The sequence below is a fragment of the Metarhizium robertsii genome (genome assembly GCF_000187425.2).
Source record: "Metarhizium robertsii ARSEF 23 chromosome Unknown MAA_Scf_3, whole genome shotgun sequence".
Classification (NCBI taxonomy): domain Eukaryota; kingdom Fungi; phylum Ascomycota; class Sordariomycetes; order Hypocreales; family Clavicipitaceae; genus Metarhizium; species Metarhizium robertsii.
Window position 1 is genome coordinate 3,632,483 of NW_011942171.1, and position 17,791 is coordinate 3,650,273.

Genomic DNA, 17,791 nt, shown 5'->3' on the forward strand with positions numbered 1-17,791 from the left:
AGGCGGTATCGCCTATCATCGGCCTTGACATTCCATTCTTGCGTGTAGTATCAAAGTAAATTTCGGAAAGTTGTGCTTTTGACTAGTCAAATGTTGGCAAAGTAAAATGAAGCACATGCTCCAAATCTCTTGCCATTCACTACCTTTCCGAGCCGTAACCAATCCTCTATTTGAAGTCCTTGAAGTGTTTACTTCTATTTTCCTCCCCTATCGCCATGCCCCCAGCAGGAGAGACCAGTGGTTTGTTCAACTACGGTGTAAATATCAAGATACCTTGGTCACTTGGAGAAACAGTCCAGACTTGAAACCAAATTTGAGCCATGGGCACTCCCATATATAAATTCGTTTCCTTAGGCCGCCTCGGACCCATCGCTGCACTTTGGTCGTTTCTGTCTTGTTGTGCATACTTCTGAGCTAAACCCAACTCTTTCTTTGCTGAAGCACGACGAGGCTCCCTTTATAAACGCCAAGTTCGGGATCGTGCGGGCAAGTTCACGATGGGAGAATCAACGGCATTTTGCGACGTATGGAGTGACAATGCAAGACCAAGTCTCCAAATCATGGCCACTTGGCCCCGCATTACATGAGCCTAGCCCCGAGCACTCTTGTTGCGAATATAGGGAGCAGGATAGATCGATCGGCTCCGCATGTGATGCGAGTTGAGATTTAGCTCAAGTTTGGTGATTGCCAAAAGAGAGATGATCCATTCTGGCTACGAGGAGGTTCTGTTAGCGCAATTTGTGTGGCTAGCTTTCATCCATTCGAAATGTCTTGTTTAAGCCTCAAGATCTAGGGTATTTAGGCTATACCATGGGAACCCTGCTGAGAAAAGAGCCGAAGCAACCTCTCAGAATCATGGGAGCTGAAAATCGGCACCAATTTATCAAGAGGCTTACTAGCGCTAACCCAAGTCGCTCTCAATAACAAAGCGCCTTACATGGCTGTATGAGTCTTTTGTTTGTTGTAGAATCCACGACAAATCGTCAAGCCACCACGGTTGGAGCGGCAAGTGAGCGGCCGGGAAATCGGCACTTGAGCATTGCGGCTGAAACATGGGCTGCGCAGTGCTACTGGAGATTTCCATTAAGAGAATTGGATTGCGTCCATCTCGTAATCATTCTAAGCCTCGGCCGGCTTCTCTCTATTTACCCCTATTACTACCTAGTTAGTTACGACGAGAAGGCGGACAGGGACGCATGCCATATCCGCTCTACACGCGCATAGAAAGCGCCGCGCGGTGCCCAAAAAATGCATAGAATTTCAATCTATCAACGCCAGTGATATTGTACCCTTATATATCCCATCACCGAGTTCAGTATTACCTGCCATGGGGTGGTTCTCCGGTAAATACACGACCTTCCCGGCCCTATACTACGCCCCTTTACTGATATACTCTCCGTCCCTCTGAACAGATGATTCCGACCAGGCCCAGGCCTACAATGACTACAACAACAACAGGGTTGACCAAAACCAACCGCACCTCTCTCACGAACTAATCGCGGGCGCTGCTTCTTACGAGGCCGCCAAGGCATATGAGAATCACTGTGCGGAAAACGGTATGATGCTCCGAGATGCGTGTCCACACACTTCAGGAGAGGCTGACGCGCGCTGGTTCCATCTATAGGCCAGCCAGGATCTCATGCAGAGGCGAAGGAAATCATGTCCGGATTCGCGGGCGCCTTCATCGACCGAGAAGTCGAGTCAAAAGGCATGGACTTTATAGACGCCGAGAAGGCCAAGTACCAAGCCCAGCAGCACATCGACAATGTGCCCGCAGATCAATTGGGATATTAAACGCCGCAGCCGCGTAGGGATCGACAATAGTTTTCGGAGAGGTTGTGGTGTCCAAGATCAACAGCTAGTAGGCTTAGATAAAGACTAGTTGAAAGATATAAGTTCCACTTTACTGAATTAGACACCATGGAACAGACTAAGCTTGAGATTGATGTGATTTACGGATTCGCATCTGACCTTGTACTGGGCTATCTTCGGTGTCTGCTTGTTATTGTATTCAAGACGTTTGTACTTGCCGCTATATAGCAGCAGCAGCTTCACGAATATCCCCAGATTATATCCAACCCCGGAATCGGCTAAAACGTCAACTGGTGTCTTTATTCTTCCACCAGTGGCTCTATATACCCATATCATAAAAAAGTCTCGCAAAGAAAACAGAAACCGAGCAAATGCCCCCCCGTCAGTGTTTATGACAGTAATACGTTCCACCGGTACTCGTGTCCTCGCTCCGCATATCATACCCCTGGAACCACCCATTCAGCATATCATGGAGGTAATTCAAGTCCGGCGGGACACGAAACGCCCTCCCCTCCCCGGAGCACGGATACTCCTCCGTCAGGCCCTTCCCGCCATTCAGCCCAGTCCTGTCACCGGCCGTGAACCACCCGTTATACAAGCCCAGCGCGTAGACAATGTTGCCCCCGGCGCGGTTCAAGGCCACGCGCAAGACGTGCGCGCCGCAGTCCGAGTTCTCCATGATGGGGCGCTGGCATTGCTTCATGCCGTTTTGGCAATTACTCGGGTCGCACTGGAACAGGCCCGGAGCCGGGCCGGGGGCGTCGGCGTTGCAGGAGGATTCGTGGAAGGCGATGAAGGCCAGGATGGCCGGGTCGACGTCGTACTTCATGCCCGAGATCTTGAAGAAGCGGTCGTACTTCTCGCAGGGGCTCCCGACGCCCTTGTAGAAGGCTTTTAGGGGAATGTGCGTGATGTTCCGGACGTCCAGGGAGGGGGGGTTCCAGCCGCTGCCCCTGACGCCACTGTTGAGCCAGTCCTGGGAGCCGTTGGGACCGCAGGCGTGAGGGCCGCTTCGAGGGGGTTGGCAGGCTCCCTTTGCGTTTGGGTTCAAATCGATACGTGTGGTGTTGGTGGTGTTGGTGGTGTTAGTGGCGGCGCTCGCGAGGCTGGCCAAGGCGATGCATGTGGCCTTGCTGGCGATGCTGGCGATGGTGGACGTGTGCATGGTGATGTCGTCCAAGATGTGGTGGTGAAGAGAGCTCGTGGCCCTTGGGTCGAGTCGCAGCAGGCTTCCTGTCGGGCGGAACCTGGGAAGTTTTTAAATAGCATTTCTAAAGATATTTTTCGTGCCGACTGGAGAAAAGTGCCCTCGGGCAATTTACCCGTAGTCAGTTGTTCGTGTTGCGACAGTCTTGCCGCCATGATAGGGCTTGCGTGTTGGATGCGCCACTGGTTGATGACCGGCAGTCGAACAGGGTTCAGTCTAGCAGACCCGGCCCTTGAAGAATCCTTTCAGAGACTTCAAATGAGTCTACAGTCAAGTACTAGCACTTGAGGATTCATCCCAATTAGGCAAGAATAGGTGACCGAGGACTCGGCCGAGTTTGGTGGCGTGGCCCGTCTAGAAGCCATGGAAACGGGGATGAGTCCTGCGCTGCCTTTGCGCAGTTGAGCAAGCCGGCCATTCCGGTATTTCCATGACTCTGAATGCTTCGTGCTTCGTGATTCATGCTTTATGCTTTACAACGAAGATCATGCAAATTTGCGGCATACGCAACGGCTTTGCCTCAATGCCGTGTTTCAGGTTTTTCGAAGAAACAAAAATGGCCCCCGATATTTAAGAGCACCAAAGCCCGACCTTTTAAACTTTTAAGGCTGTAAAGAAAGAAGAAAATCTTAAGCAATTAGCAACACGCCGCCTGCAGACTATCCAACAACGATGCGCTACGCCGTCTCCGCCGCTGTCACCCTCGCCGCCTTGGCTTCGGCCTACCAACTCCCTCCCAAGCTGAGAGCCATCTATGATGCCCACAAGGTTCGTCCGCCTGCCCGTCTTACGCAATGCACACTAATGTCGTGACGACTTGCAGAACGGCAGCTGCTCCTCGCCGCTGTCGAGTCCCATGACCAACGGCACCGTCTACTGCGGCGACCTGGCCAACGCCATCTTCCTCAAGAGCAGCAATGGATATGACGACATGGACATTGACTGCGACGGGGCGAACAACTCTACAGGTGACTGTGCCAACGACCCCACTGGCCAGGGGCAGACGGCCTTTATGGAGGAGGTATCGCAGTTCGGCATCCCGGACCTGGATGCCCATATCCATCCCTACGTAGTGTTTGGCAACGCCGAGGGCTCGCCGACTTTTGTCCCGCAAGACCACGGCATGCGGCCGCTCAGCGTCATGGCTGTTGTTTGCGACAATCAGCTGGTACGTGTTTGCCCCCTTTGGTTGCCGACGAGTGTGTTGATGTCCTGACCGAGTCCAGTTATATGGTGTCTGGGGCGACGTCAACGGAGGAAACTTGACGGGCGAGGCGTCCATTTCCCTAGGCAAGTTGTGCTTCCCCAACGAAGGTCTCAGTGGCAATAAGGGCCACGATGCCAAGGATACATTATATATTGGGTTCCCCGGGGACAAGGCCGTCATTGGCAAGGACGGTGCCGACTGGCGGGCGAACAGCACCCTGAGCTTCATGGATAGCATCAAGGCTTTGGGGGATGAGCTTGTCGCAGGGTTGCCGGGCTCAGATGAATGTATCCGACGCGGCTTCACAAAAGAGCAGTAGCTGTTGCGGATAGAAAGTTGACCAAGACAGTTATGTTGCCAATTCCTCCAACGTTCAAAGGAGCCTCTTAGGTTCGGTAGAGTATAATATTGACTCGAGACTCGTCGCGGATCGTAACGGGATTTGAAGAATGCCTTGGCCCGCCGGAGCAAGTTGGTTCCAGCATGTTGTGTGCTTTGAATCTCGCTTCATCTCTGCGACGGATGCAGTCTTCCAAGTCCCTGGAGGTGAGATCTGGTGCAGGTGAGTATAACTACATGTAACGACCCGCGCGTTATCCAGGGGCGCGAGTCTTGTTCACTCGACGCTTCAAAATCGGGCAATTTGACTTCCAGCCAGTGGTGCAATTCCCCGGGCGGCCATCAATTACTTTTTTTTTTCCACGCTGGCGGTTGACTCGTTCCCTCCCTCCCTCCTTCCTCCTCATCCTCCTCATCCGCTACTTCGACTAGACTTCCTTTCCAAGTTAGTTTCATTCTTTTCCACTCAAGTACCTTAGGTAGGCACTTAAGTACTGACATGACATATGTACCTACCTAGGTAGGTAAAGTAAGTACATACTTACTTAAGTACCTAGGTATGTTTCGGTTTCCCACGTGCCTCCCGCTAGCATTAACCATGGAAATGGCCCTCTCTCGCGTCCTTCTCGTCTCGTCCCCTCCCGCCAACCAAAAACTCATCCTTCCACGCAACGTCGACCAAATTCAATCTTGATATAGCAGAATGCACAATCCGTACGTAGCGAGCGAAATTGCAAGACCCGTCTTGAGCAACATCGTCTGCAAGATTACACTCGCAAGGAGCAAATCAGCAATAGCCGTCCGAAGAAACAGCGTCCGTCACCAGCAGCATCCGTATTCAGCAGCCCTGCAACAGCCGTCTTGAACAATACCAACCTATCGCTCGCATCAAGGCCCTGCTCTAGGCATGACTGGTCCGCCGCCCCCTAAAGGGGCTCTTCATCCCTCCGTCGTGGCGTTGCGACACATTTTGGGCTATTCTGATCATTCACTCAACAACCCCTTGGCCTTGGAGGACGCCAACTTGGGTATGGTATTTAATCCTTCCAACTCACTGTTGGACAGGGAAATCATGTTCGTCAAGCATGTCATCGATTTCTGTTCGGCGAAACTAAAGCCATCATCTTCTCTGAATTGAAATCAGAGTTCGATTCCATTGTTCAAGGTCGATAATATCTTCTAGTCTTTCACGGCGCTCAAGAGGATATGAGGGTCCTGCAGCAGCTTGATATCGGCCAACAAGCACGCTATATTCTCGATACTGTCTCGGTGTCGCGATTCCCTTTCCAGCTTGATTTTAGACCTCGCTCAGAGAGGCTTCTGGATTTACTGGGAATTCGCTTCTATAACTTACATGCCGCTGGGGATGATGCTCATTTTGTACTCAAGGCTCTCTGATGCTCGCAGTTCAAGACTCCCGAACCCAGTATGTGGTCCCAAGCAAAGCCGTACTTGAAGTACTGGTGGCCCTTGAGGAAATCCCTCGCTCTCCCATTCCAGCTCGAAAGCCCATACCACCAGCAAAACCCCCAAGGGTCAAACAGCCAAAACAACCCAAACAGACCGATACGGCGCGCACAAGAAGAAGGGAGCGGAGAAGACTGGAGCGAGAAGCTGGAACGTTGGAATTTGCTGCCAGGGCCAGCGACAATCTTACCATTTATGAAGAGAGCGGCATGGTGCTTCACAACTTTCCTTTGGGCCCTAGTTGACAAGCACGGGTGCTTGTTTGACCACGGCCTTCCTTTATGGGTAATGACACACACTCCCCTTACAATTTCAGGAAATACTCCAGCATAGCCGGGTAATTGGGTGTTCCCAGCCCGGTGACGGGGTCCCAGCCCTCAACAGCAGAAAACCCCTTGTTGCCGCAGGCGCTGGGCTGGCCGTCGCCGTTGGGCCCGCCCTTGGACTGGTCGCCCCTGACGACATCGGTGAACATGGCCGGGTTCTTGTACAGGGCCGGGTTCGCAAAGCCCACGGACTTCTTGCCGGCCTTGATGCGCTCCTCATTGATGCGCGTCAAGATGGCGCCGACTAGGGGGGCGCTCATCGACGTGCCCCCCGAGGTGCTCGGCTCGCCGTTGACCACGACGACAGCATTGTCGCCGAGGGCCGCGACGTCGGGATACCCGCGCCCGACACGGTTGTAGATGCCGCCCGTGGTCGGGATGGTGCCGTTGCCGGTCGTGTAAGACTTGTAGCCCGGGTCGTGCTTGGAGAAGTAGCTTTCGGGCGTTTCTTGTTAGACTCGCAACGAGGACGAGGTGTGCACTGTGGTATCATCAATCATCAACGTACCTAGAGACGGCATCCTTCTGGTAGTCGGGGGTGGACCAGATGTTGCTGAAGCCGCCACCCGAGGAGAAGGTCTCGGTGGCAATCTCCTCCCCGCCGGCAAGGAGGACGGTAGACCCGACCGAAGTCACGTAGGGGCAGCTGGCTTGCTGGCCGGGGGTGAAGATGTCCCCCTTGGGACCGAGGCAGGACCCTGATCGTCGGGCAACTCCGTCGTCGCCGCTCGACAAGACAATCGAGGTGCCCTGGAGACCGAGCTTCATGAACTCGTCGCATTGGCGCTACAGCTTCATGTTAGTACAGGTGTTGGTGAAAACAGGCGAGCCTCTTCTTCGTACCTGAAGGTATTTCGTCGGATAGTCGGCCTCGGCGGTGCCGTAGGAGAACGAGATGACGTTGGCGGCTTTGAAAGTGCCGCACATTTCATTCGGCGTGTTTCCGTCAACAGTAGGGTCGTCGCCGGGGTCCTTGCAGTAGCTGCCGTCCACGGCGTCAAGGAAGGTGTTGAAAATGTCGTCGTTCTCGGTAGCAGCTTCGTACAGCTCCGTTCCCTGGGGGTAAATAATGGGAATGGCTATTTCAAAGTCCAGATCGGACTCGCCGCCAGCACTTCCCTGGCCAACGGGAGCCTTGGAGCCATCAATCAGGTCGATCTTGGGCCCGGTGCCTTTTGGAATGTTTGTGGCATACTTGGCGTAGAATGAGTCCAAGTCTTCCTGGGAGTAGACATCTTCGGATATCTCGAAGATACCCATGCGGTTTGAGGCATCGTGCAATGTGCCGTCGGTGATGTTGTATTGAGACTTGATGCACGCGGGTGTGATGTACTTGGCGCAGTTATCGGTAGAGTCTTTGCGAGGAATTTGTCAGTCTTGGTAGGCATCTTGGGCTTTTTGAATGCGCTACAGACCAGGATGCGCTGCCAGCAATTTGGCAACTTCAGCCGACAGCGGCTTGTGAGGTCTGAGGATGCGGCCATCATTTCGCTTGACCTTGTTTGAGGGCTTGCTTGTCTGTGACATGACGACGGCGGGAGTAATAAAGTCGACGAGGTCTGAGATTTCGTTGGGGAGCGAGTACTCATCCGTGCCTATGTGGGCGTTTCGAGCCTGGATGTGGTCATACATGTGGTACTTGGTCTTGAGAATTGACTCCAGCTGTCCGACTGTGGACTGAAAGTCGACCCAGCCCTTGCTCTGGGGGAATGCAATCTTGTCGGCAGAGACACCAGACTTGATCAGCCAGCTCCTGACGGCGTTGATGGAACTCTCATCAGGGGCAAAGAGCTCAACAACCTGGTCCTTGGAATAATGCTGGCCATACTTGGCAGAGGAGGGATCAGAGCTGTGAGCAGGTCAGAAAATTGAAACCCCTTCCAAGAGTGGTGTTTTGATATTTTGAATTATGCCACTTACACGGCAAGGAGGTAGTCCATGCCCTTGTCCAGGTTCTTCTGCTTCAGAGCAATTCTCACGGGGACCTTGGTGTTGGCATCGGCAGCTTCACGCTTAGTCCATCGACCACTGGACACATCGCGCTTTTCGTGGATAGTGTTTGAACCGGTTGGGACGGCGATGGCTCCGGCAAAAAGGCCGTTGAGAAGAATGAGGCTGATCTTCATCCTGACTATTTCTGTAACAACACACAACTGTGTTGATTGGATATAGTGTTGGAGATGATGATTCAAGAAAGAAACATCCATGAGTGAGGAATCTGGTCCCTTTTATGCTCGAAAAAGCAACTATCAGAGATGAATCGTCATGTTCCTGGGATTGCTCGTCATCACAAAGCCCACCACACCCCGGTATACAGTCATGGTCTTCCGAGGGCACATCAATGAACCAGAGCATCATATTACGTTCATCTGCAGCGCATATTCCTCCGACCTTCCCAGTCGGTGAGAGAACAAACGATGCCATTGTTAGCTTCCGTCCTTGGCAAGCACTTCGAAACGAGAGAGTACAACGCTAGAATCTACACCCGTATGCCTAGGGGAGCAAGTCATATGCTCATATTGTGAAGACAACAGAACCCCTTTGAGTAATGAGACTACCCTTTGTCCAAACAGTCGGAGCCCAAAGACAAATCATCAAGGCAGAGGACCTTCCGTGTTAAGAAACGCTGCCACGGAAGCCAGACGGGCTCATTTGCCGACGGAGTAAACAAGACGTCCAGATGACGATAACAGTGTATGGACTCGTATTTTGCAATACTAATCTCCAAAAACCAGGCGGGTTTCCAGTCGGGATCGATAGGGCAAGCACCGCGAAGGTGACATGGTCCACGTCTCTACAAGCCAATGACGTATAGGGAGCGACATGCAAACAGAAAGGCCACTTGGACGAGGTGACGGCTTGGACATGGTGGGCAGGCCCATGGCAAAGGGTCCGGAATCGGCGCTATCTGGAAGCTGTTATCTACAGTATATGAACCCGTACGAGGTGGACTATTCAGGCATGTGAAGCGTCGCGATATGGCGTGTTAGCGAGCCATCCGAACAACGAGACGGCGAGGCACACGATCAATCAGAGCCTTGAACGGCAACGTATCTGGGTGCCCAATGCAACATGGCCAGGTTAGCACGCCGAATGACAAGCCCAAACACCAAGGAAAGAAAACGACGTGTAATCGTGTACATTTGACGTTGGGCTCAGCATCTTCCCTTTTGGGGCCGGCCTACGTCGCTGCGTCGCATCGTACACGACGTCGCCCAACATCCCATCTTTCTTTAGGATGGCGTCAGTGATTGAAATGCGATTGTCTGTTTTCCATGGACAATCGTGTTGCGCACCGGGCGTTTCTTCATACCCCACGTATGAATGAAATGGTTAAACTCCCTCGACAACTCCAGCCTCTCACAACCGGCGATACTAGATGTCAAAGGGTCTGGTTCGAGTAAGCTTTTTCTCCAACCTTGAGATGGATCACCAGGGGAATCGTGCGGAGCAACCGAGGGTCTCTGGCCGTTGGAGGAGCGCCACATGTCAGCGACTTCGGAAACACACAAGCGCCTTCTCCTGACCTGCTTGAAACGAAAGGATGTCAGCAGATTGGGAAACTCACGACACAAAGGGATAGTACCTAAGCGAATCGACATCAAAAATGCAGTCGTAATTAGGAAGGTACACCGGACTTCTCAGGACACGTGCGCATGCGCAGAACCCGGTCCTATGACGGCATCCTCCTCCAACGCCAGGAGGAACCGAGTCCAGGAGGAGACGAGTTGGAGAAGTTGAGAGTTGCAAGAGTGCCATGGCTCTTGCAGCAAGCGGTCCAGCAAGCGGTCGCAGACTCCCAGGTGCGGTTCCATGCAACATTTCGAACGCCTCCCGGATGCAACGCTGTCCGGATTCACGATGCCGCATAGCCGACGCAACTGTGCCAAGCCGGCTCAGCAAGCCAGGAAATCCCCGCTTGTGGACCATTGGAACATCAGGAACCGTTGGAGTTCGTCTCGTGTCGTGTGTCTCGCAAGACCTCCTTCTTCATTCAGCCCTAGAAGCGGGTGAATAACCGTCCATGAATCCATGATTAGCAACGCGCGCTATCTTTCTGGACGAACCCCCCCCCCCCCCTTTTTTTTTGGAGAAACCATGTACGGGCTGAGGGGAATTGCAGACATCCGCTTGACTGCGGGAGCCTGTTTGTCGTCGATTACGCTGCCTCTTTCGAGATGAAGGGATAGTTTGGTCCTCTCATGGGAATGGCGCGGGTGACGTGCGCTGACTAGAGCTTCGACAGACAGCCTGCGCGCAGAGTCGGGACTGATTTTCAATGAAGTGATTTGTTTATGGCGTGAAAGCCCATCTAGCCACTGACGAGCCACGCTTCCGTCCCGTTTTCTGTATATTTCCCTTGTGCTGTCCAGTGTCAACCACGAATGAGTGACGATATAATCCCACATTAGTTTTCCATTGGCCTACTCGCGCCTCTGTCAAAAAGTAGTCTCGGTTATTGGCTTGAACGTGAATCTCAAAACTGAAAACTGTCTCTTCCAGACGAGCGGTTGCATAGATGGCCAGAGCTGCATGTCCAGATACGTGTGGGAAAATCCGGATCGGCATTCGAGACGAGAACGCACAAGATTGCTGGAAGATCTTGAACGCTGTACAGTAAGGCTGCATCGGCATGCAAAACCTGGAAGCCGAAAAGAAACTACACAACCCAGACTGTCATGGCATCCGGAAACACCAGGTCGGCACCTTATTGATAGAGGTGAGTCTACATGGGAAGCACACGACACTCGCATAGATTTGAGTCGACATAACCATTCCTTCCAAGAGATGCTGAAATCTACCAGATACTAAAAAGCCTGAATATACCAGGTGTATCTCTAGGGACGTTCAACCGTGGACCGTCGTCGCCGGCACATGTTGATGAAAACACGTCAGGCCCGAGGAATATTTAGCCATGGTCCCAACGCAAACAGCGAACCAGACGCTGTCACTATTCCACGCAAGCCAACCAGATGCAAAAGCCAACGGCTCCAGGACCTGAAAACGAAATGTTCACGTCGCACTCGTGGGTATAAAAGCCATTGAAGCGCTATGTGACCAGCCAAAAATGATTGCAAAGAGACACAACCTCCCGGCCCCCCTACAAGTCTGCAGATGTTGAAATGGCATTGATAGCAGCAGAATCACACCTCGAACCAATAGAGTTGTCTCTGTCCCGTCAATAGCTCTAAATCTTCCGCGGCTCCGTCCTGTCCACCACTTACACGCCTGCCTGCCGGCGCACAGGGGCCTACATCGTCCTTCCTCACGACGCCGGCCAACTCTGCAAAGTACAGTGAATACCATCACCCTGACGTCCTCCCTCGTTGTCACGGTGAGAATCAGGAGGCAGGGATAGGCACCGATCCTGCTGCAGCCGTCATTCTTGCAGCACCGTCCTTTGGAGCGATGCCATTGCATCCATGCCACCTTTTACATTTGCTGGCCGTTTATACGAGCACATGACACTAAGCAGTAGCCTACTCTCACTATTTCCGATTAAAAAAAATTCAAGTCAAGTCAAGCGATATTATTGCCATCAACATGAAACTACATCATGCCCACCCGATCGAAATGAACTAACATCCTTCCCCAATACCGCTCTACCCCAATCTGCCTTGGCCACGAATCTTGCACCAATGCAATAATGACAACCAGAGATTGCACAAGGCTGCAGGCCAACAGGGCCAAAAACAAAACAAAAAGGAAAGAAATGACTCATCAACTCTGTCCCAAATGATTCCTCCAAGTCAAAAGAACAATGGCGTTCATCGTGTACCAAACGCTCATCAAAAATAGAAAACCCCAAAACCTCGTCCTTCGTCCTTAGTCCTTGCAAAACCACAAGCACACAACTGGTTTTTCACGTGGATTCCCAGTCCTTGTGGCATCCCAACCAATTTCCTTGATCGACTTCTTCACAAGATCCTTGTTTCCGCCATTTACCTCCAGACCTTTGTACCATTTTCCACCACCAGCGCTCTGGATCTCAAACACCTTGTTCTTCTTCGGCACGGGGTTAGTACAGCCAAATCCTTTCAGCAACTCCTCGAGGGTCGTGTTGCAAGGGATGTGGACGGCTTTGAAGGGAAGCTGGGCCGTCGCGGGCAGCTGCCAGGGGGGAATGTTGGATCGAAAAACATGAGCCTTTGTGTGCTCGGCGGCAAAGAACAGGTTATAGCCGGGCTCGCAACCCACGCCTCCTGTTGAGTTAGTCATTTGCGCGGCGGGCATCGTGGGATCGATCGCAGGCCAAGGCTGCGGCTGGCGTGGGAGGATATTTCCTGTTCCGTTGGGCTGGTATGCAAAGGTCTGTTGAGTGTAATACCCGCCTGCTGGGCCGGCTTGGGGCCCATAGCTAGCAGGGTACACTCCCGGATTTGCTAACGGGGGCATAGTGTAAGAGAATCCTGCCCACGTATTGTAGTGAGGTACTGTACCAAAATTATATCCCGGCCCGCCAGAATGAAAGATATAGGGCTGGCCTTGGCTGGGAAGAGGGGCCCCATAAGGAGCGTGGTTCGGACGTGTGCCGCTTGGGTCACGGCCGGTGATGGGATTCCAACCTCCAGACATTTCGTACACGCTGTCGTCAGGTGTGGTCTAAGGGGAGGCGTACGATGATGGGATATTCGAGGTATTCAGAACAGAGGTTGCCAGGTATGGACCCAACGACCTGAGCCAACGTCGAAGCTTGCCCGCCAGTGACCGGGAACTGGCCCTTGAGAAACCGGATCCCAAGCCGGCGGAGCAATATACGTGGGAACAGGAGCTGCCGGTGTGGGTAGAAGAAATGGATGAGGGTAGGCTGTGTGCGAGACTGGCAAGTCAACGTTCAGATTCTCTTCTGCTGCCGAACCGGCCACTATAAATCGTCAGCAAAATGGGTCAATCGTGTATGGTTCGAGATGAGGCAGACACAGATGAAAGTAACGCAAGGCCACCACCAGGAAGAGCGAGCAAACTGGTGACATTGCGGCATCATTTCGGTGTTACTTACCAGAGTCTGATTCTTCTTCCTCGCCGTCGTAACAAGAATCTGTAGACTCGCTGACGGAATCACCAGTAGAATCACCGCCGTCCGAGTCCGACTCGTTGTCAATTCGGCTGATCAGTATTTCTGTGCTCCAGATAGGTCGACCGTGACGATCGTAAAAAGCACCGACTATGATCCACGCACAGGTGAAAGTCTCGTCGCAAGTCGCAAAATATTGTGTGACAACGAGCTTGGCTGCAGGAAACGGAAGGAAATGCTCGTCGACTTCAATGGTCCTATGCTGGACACGAGGCGAAGCAGGCATCAGGTTAAAGTAGTTTGCACACGAAAACGAGACCGATATTGGAAGCAAGTCTCCGTTCAAAAGTGACAGATACAAGGGATGGTAGAGAGGAGAGAGAACGCAATTCGATGTACACAGGTTACTCGGCCCCTTTATCGTGCGTCAGAGTCGAGAGTACGGACAAGAGATCTGATAGTCAGACGAGGGCTGGTCAAGACAATTGATTCAGAGTCAGGTTTCTGACGATCAAGTCGTGCGAGTTGTTAATCAGCCATGGAAATACGTCTTCCGGAAGGCATCCAATCACCCGACTGTCATCTGTGAGTAGATCAGATGGCTCATCCAACTGGATTTTCCACCAGACGTGTCTTTATGCGCCTCAGCAACGTCCCACGCAAACAAACCTCTGTCATTGCAGCAGATCGTACTGCCAGCTAAGCAAAGATTCAGAGTCGCCAGCCAGGAATGTACTAGTGTGCTTGTGAGATACAATCACTTCGTCTCACAGAGATAGGGGATTGGCCAGCAAATCATTTCAGCAGACCGCACTCGCACCATTGAGTTTGCTGGGCATTGTGCCAGACTTTTCTGCGTAGGCGTGTGGAGCGGTATGGTATTAATATTATCCTTTGCTATTCGTCGCAAGTCTGGGTCAGAACATTCTTCCCCGGCGCATGTACGTTCTTGCCCAGCAGGAGAGAGAAATCCCCGTTAATCATCGTCGCTATCCGCAGTGACGACGCGCACTGCCCCGGCTTTCTTGTGCCTGGTAGCTTCGATTTCTTTCTTCAGCTGCTGCCGCCTCTCGACCTCAGTCACCAGTCCTTTGAGATATACCTCGGATTGCACGGTGGCGCTGTATGCAGCAGGAGTCCAGTTCCAAATGTTCCGTCGTTCTACGTCGGCTCCGGCTGCGAGTAGAGTTCGCAGTCCGAGTAAATTCCCATTGCTGCTCGCAAAATGTAAAGCTGTATTGCCTTCCAAATCGGCCCGTTGGACCGCTTCACGTGGGCCGCCCGGCACATAAGTCAAAAGGATCTGGAGCGCAGTATCATGGCCACCCATGCTGGCCTCCATAATGGCGTCACGGCCTCTGACATCTCGTCGCAAGATGCAGCTTCTGTCATATTCGCAAAGTAAATGCACAACTTCCGAGTGTCCAGCGGAGGCAGCCAGCATCAAAGCTGTTTGATGATTGTCGTTCAGGGCAGGGCAGGGGTCCTCGTGGCCGGCTTTCAATAGAGCCTCACATATGTCCTTGTGGCCGAGAGATGCTGCTAGATGTAGGTTCGAGTTGGATAGCCCGGGTAGCGATGAATCGGGGTTGTGGAGGAGAGGTGGATGAGACTTGAGGATTCGTATGGCAAGGAGGCTGTCTCCCACGTGAATGGCCCGTCGCAGACGAATGGCCGGGTCGATCCTGGAATGGAAACTCAGGGTTAGCCACGGGATTCATGCATGGTATTGAGAAAAGCAGCTCACATGGCGGGTAGTGTCTCATGACGCGAAACGGGCTCAAGGGTCTGGGGAAGATGGGAGTATTGAGCAGAAGACAGTGTGAACTTGTGAAGATTATGGCAGCTGCAGCCGACGAGCAACAGACACTCAGATCCACGTGGAGTCACGGACCTTCGCCCCGCGCGTCGACAGGGAGGCCCTGTTTCAGATGTTAAGTGTCAATTTGCTCCCTACAACGACGCAATTCGCAACACAGGCCTTGAGAATATAATGCAGGGATCCAAAAGCCATCAATTTGGTGCCCTTTACTTTGATACCCCGATGAATTGTCACTATTTTTTGCGAGTGCGGTGTCAAGTTACACTCCAGATCGCGTTGGACTCACCAGCCAGCAGCTAGAGACGTCAAAAGAGCAGGCGCTATCAACTCTCACGGCCATCACATAATCTAGAGCTGCGCATAAAAAACTCCACGTACCCGAAACATGCTGTCAGGCTGGTAAGATAATCTTCTCATCTAACTCTATTGCCTCATCTAACTCTATTGCCTCATCTAACTCTATTGAACTAAAAAAAAAAGGTTTGTACTCAATCACTGTATACTATGTACATAAACTAATCATGACATCATCAGATCGCTCATGGCCATCACTTCGTCCAAAGTCCAAGAAACAAGGCCAATCGGCTCCATACCCGCCCAAAAGTCATCTATGCAAAAAGTTCATTGATGTCCCGCTTAGCATTACGCTTGATACCACACTTGTTCAGACACGTGTCAATCCCCAAGGCAACATTGGCAGGAATCATGCCCCGGAAAGACTCAATGTCTGCACCATTCAACGACTGCACACCACCGAGTGTCGAGCTCACAATGTCAGGCCGCAGGCTGAAAAAGTTCTGGGCAATAGTCTGAACACCAGGATCGGCGTTGTTGAACCCAGCAACAAACACGGTATCCGTGCAGTCGGGGTTGAACTCAACATGGATAGCACCCTGGGGAAACACAGCCATCTGGAACTTGGTCAATGTGTTTGAGACGGGCGTGGCGCCGTTTTCCTCGACGAAATTGGTGACGAGGCGGCCCTGAGCAACAAAGTTGAGCTCAGTGGCGCGATTGTGAACGTGTGGAGTGTTCATGCCGCAGGGCCCGAGGAAACCAACAGTCATGGCGGCACCGTTTCCAACGAGAGCAGGGAAAGTCTTGGATATGGCAGAGACGGTAGAGCCGCCTTTGCCCTTGGCTTCAGAACCAGCTACCTTGTCGTCAACGTTGAAGTCGAAGACAAAATCGCCGGGCTGGTCAAGGAGCTTGAGCCGGTCAGCCTGCGTTGGGGCAGTCATGAGCTTGGTGATAAGGTCGGCGTTGTCAGCGCGAGTGTTGACCTTGACGACGGGAGGGAGGACGGCATTGATGTCGGCACTAGAATCTCCTGCTCGCTTGGAGGGAGCAGCTGTGGTGACACCAGCCAAGAGGATGAGAGAAGAGAGGGCAGTCAGATGCATCTTTGGATAGATAGATGAGTGTGTAAGTGTTGTGCTGGGAGGAATTGGAATGCTTTGAAGAGGGTTGAGGCTCAGACGATAATGTAGATGGATTCAGTTCGTTCGATTCATGGGAAGAGCTACGGTCTTATATCATGCTGCTCGTCACAATGATTCTACAGACTTGCACGGCCTACTCCATTTTGCAAGGACCCAACACAGCAAGGACATCATCCATCAGAATAACTTGTATATCCGGCGCAGCTATTCCCATGTCCAGCAATGCAACAATGCAACAATTCAACAATGCCTGGACCCATTTCCAAAAACAGAAAATCTGCCCTGCAAAACATCTCTACAGCTCCAATTGGTTGGCTGGATTTGTTTCCTGACTGGAGTGGGTTGCTTATCCATGTGGCTCAGGTCGGCTGCGTCTAAGATCAGCATGGCTGAGGGTTGACGGGAGGAGAAATAGCCGCGCTCTTAGCCGTCTTTTGTTATCAGCTCCATGTCATCCTTCATCCTGTCATCCTGTCATCCATGTCCCGGATCGCCGGGAAGGAATTTTGTTCATGTTTACACGTCCATGCAGCTGGGGCTGACGAGTCACGACGGTGTTCTAGGTTTCCATTGTGCTGGCACAAAGGGGCTTCGCAATGTCCACACGGCAACGGGGCGTGAGAAATCGCCCAAATTTGGTATCGCTGTAGGGATATTCATTTCATTCATACCTGCTAGCCGCAATACAATGCTCAATGTTTGAAGCCGACAAGAATCGAACACAACTTAATTTCCAGAAACATGGGCGGGTGTCGATCTCCCCTCATGATCATCAGAGCTTGCTGTCCGTCTTGGCGAGTCGGTTGGCAGCATTCGGCGCTCTCCGGCTGAAACATGCATCTCAATAAGCATTGATATGGACCTTGATTCAGACAATGATTACCTTTGCATGTTTGCATGAGATGCATTCGGATAGTTGTTTCCCGTATCAAGGATTCATGGTTGGCAGCACAGCCTCAAAACGGCACCAGAAAATAGAACGGAAACACAGTATCCGGTTGGTGGATCTGCAAAACGTGGACTGCTCTCCTCTCAAGGTGGAGTGGATCCTCTCCGCCAAAATTTCAAGATCTGTCAACAGAAGCACTTTGATCAAACGCCAGATGTCGAAAACACGTTCCCCCCACGGCCCGAAGCGATACAAAAGTTATCAG

General features: G+C 52.2%; 7 protein-coding genes across 7 annotated transcripts; 2 read left to right on the forward strand and 5 right to left on the reverse strand.

Annotated features, from left to right (window-relative positions):
• Positions 1–1,327: 1,327 nt before the first annotated feature.
• MAA_03339 (uncharacterized protein) lies at positions 1,328–1,794 on the forward strand (the record flags this gene model as incomplete). The annotated part of the gene is made up of 3 exons (XM_007821337.1): positions 1,328–1,343; positions 1,413–1,556; positions 1,625–1,794. 3 exons carry the CDS (start codon positions 1,328–1,330, stop codon positions 1,792–1,794), a joined length of 330 nt encoding a protein of 109 aa, XP_007819528.1.
• Positions 1,795–2,194: 400 nt separating this feature from the next.
• On the reverse strand, positions 2,195–2,977 carry MAA_03338 (glycoside hydrolase family 23 protein; the record flags this gene model as incomplete). The annotated part of the gene is made up of 1 exon (XM_007821336.1): positions 2,195–2,977. One exon carries the CDS (start codon positions 2,975–2,977, stop codon positions 2,195–2,197), a length of 783 nt encoding a protein of 260 aa, XP_007819527.1.
• Positions 2,978–3,691: 714 nt separating this feature from the next.
• On the forward strand, positions 3,692–4,545 carry MAA_03337 (chitosanase; the record flags this gene model as incomplete). The annotated part of the gene is made up of 3 exons (XM_007821335.1): positions 3,692–3,787; positions 3,843–4,187; positions 4,246–4,545. The coding sequence occupies 3 exons, from the start codon at positions 3,692–3,694 to the stop codon at positions 4,543–4,545; spliced, it is 741 nt and encodes a 246-aa protein (XP_007819526.1).
• Positions 4,546–6,336: 1,791 nt separating this feature from the next.
• MAA_03336 (Peptidase S8/S53, subtilisin/kexin/sedolisin) lies at positions 6,337–8,484 on the reverse strand (the record flags this gene model as incomplete). The annotated part of the gene is made up of 5 exons (XM_007821334.1): positions 6,337–6,793; positions 6,867–7,144; positions 7,202–7,713; positions 7,774–8,207; positions 8,279–8,484. The coding sequence occupies 5 exons, from the start codon at positions 8,482–8,484 to the stop codon at positions 6,337–6,339; spliced, it is 1,887 nt and encodes a 628-aa protein (XP_007819525.1).
• Positions 8,485–12,184: 3,700 nt separating this feature from the next.
• Positions 12,185–13,659, reverse strand: MAA_03335 (uncharacterized protein; the record flags this gene model as incomplete). Its single annotated transcript, XM_007821333.1, has 3 exons — positions 12,185–12,961; positions 13,027–13,223; positions 13,359–13,659. The coding sequence occupies 3 exons, from the start codon at positions 13,657–13,659 to the stop codon at positions 12,185–12,187; spliced, it is 1,275 nt and encodes a 424-aa protein (XP_007819524.1).
• A 690-nt stretch (positions 13,660–14,349) lies between these two features.
• MAA_03334 (spherulin-1A) lies at positions 14,350–14,715 on the reverse strand (the record flags this gene model as incomplete). The annotated part of the gene is made up of 1 exon (XM_007821332.2): positions 14,350–14,715. One exon carries the CDS (start codon positions 14,713–14,715, stop codon positions 14,350–14,352), a length of 366 nt encoding a protein of 121 aa, XP_007819523.2.
• Positions 14,716–15,803: 1,088 nt separating this feature from the next.
• Positions 15,804–16,598, reverse strand: MAA_10991 (methylitaconate delta2-delta3-isomerase; the record flags this gene model as incomplete). Its single annotated transcript, XM_011412936.1, has 1 exon — positions 15,804–16,598. The coding sequence occupies one exon, from the start codon at positions 16,596–16,598 to the stop codon at positions 15,804–15,806; it is 795 nt and encodes a 264-aa protein (XP_011411238.1).
• Positions 16,599–17,791: the final 1,193 nt, after the last annotated feature.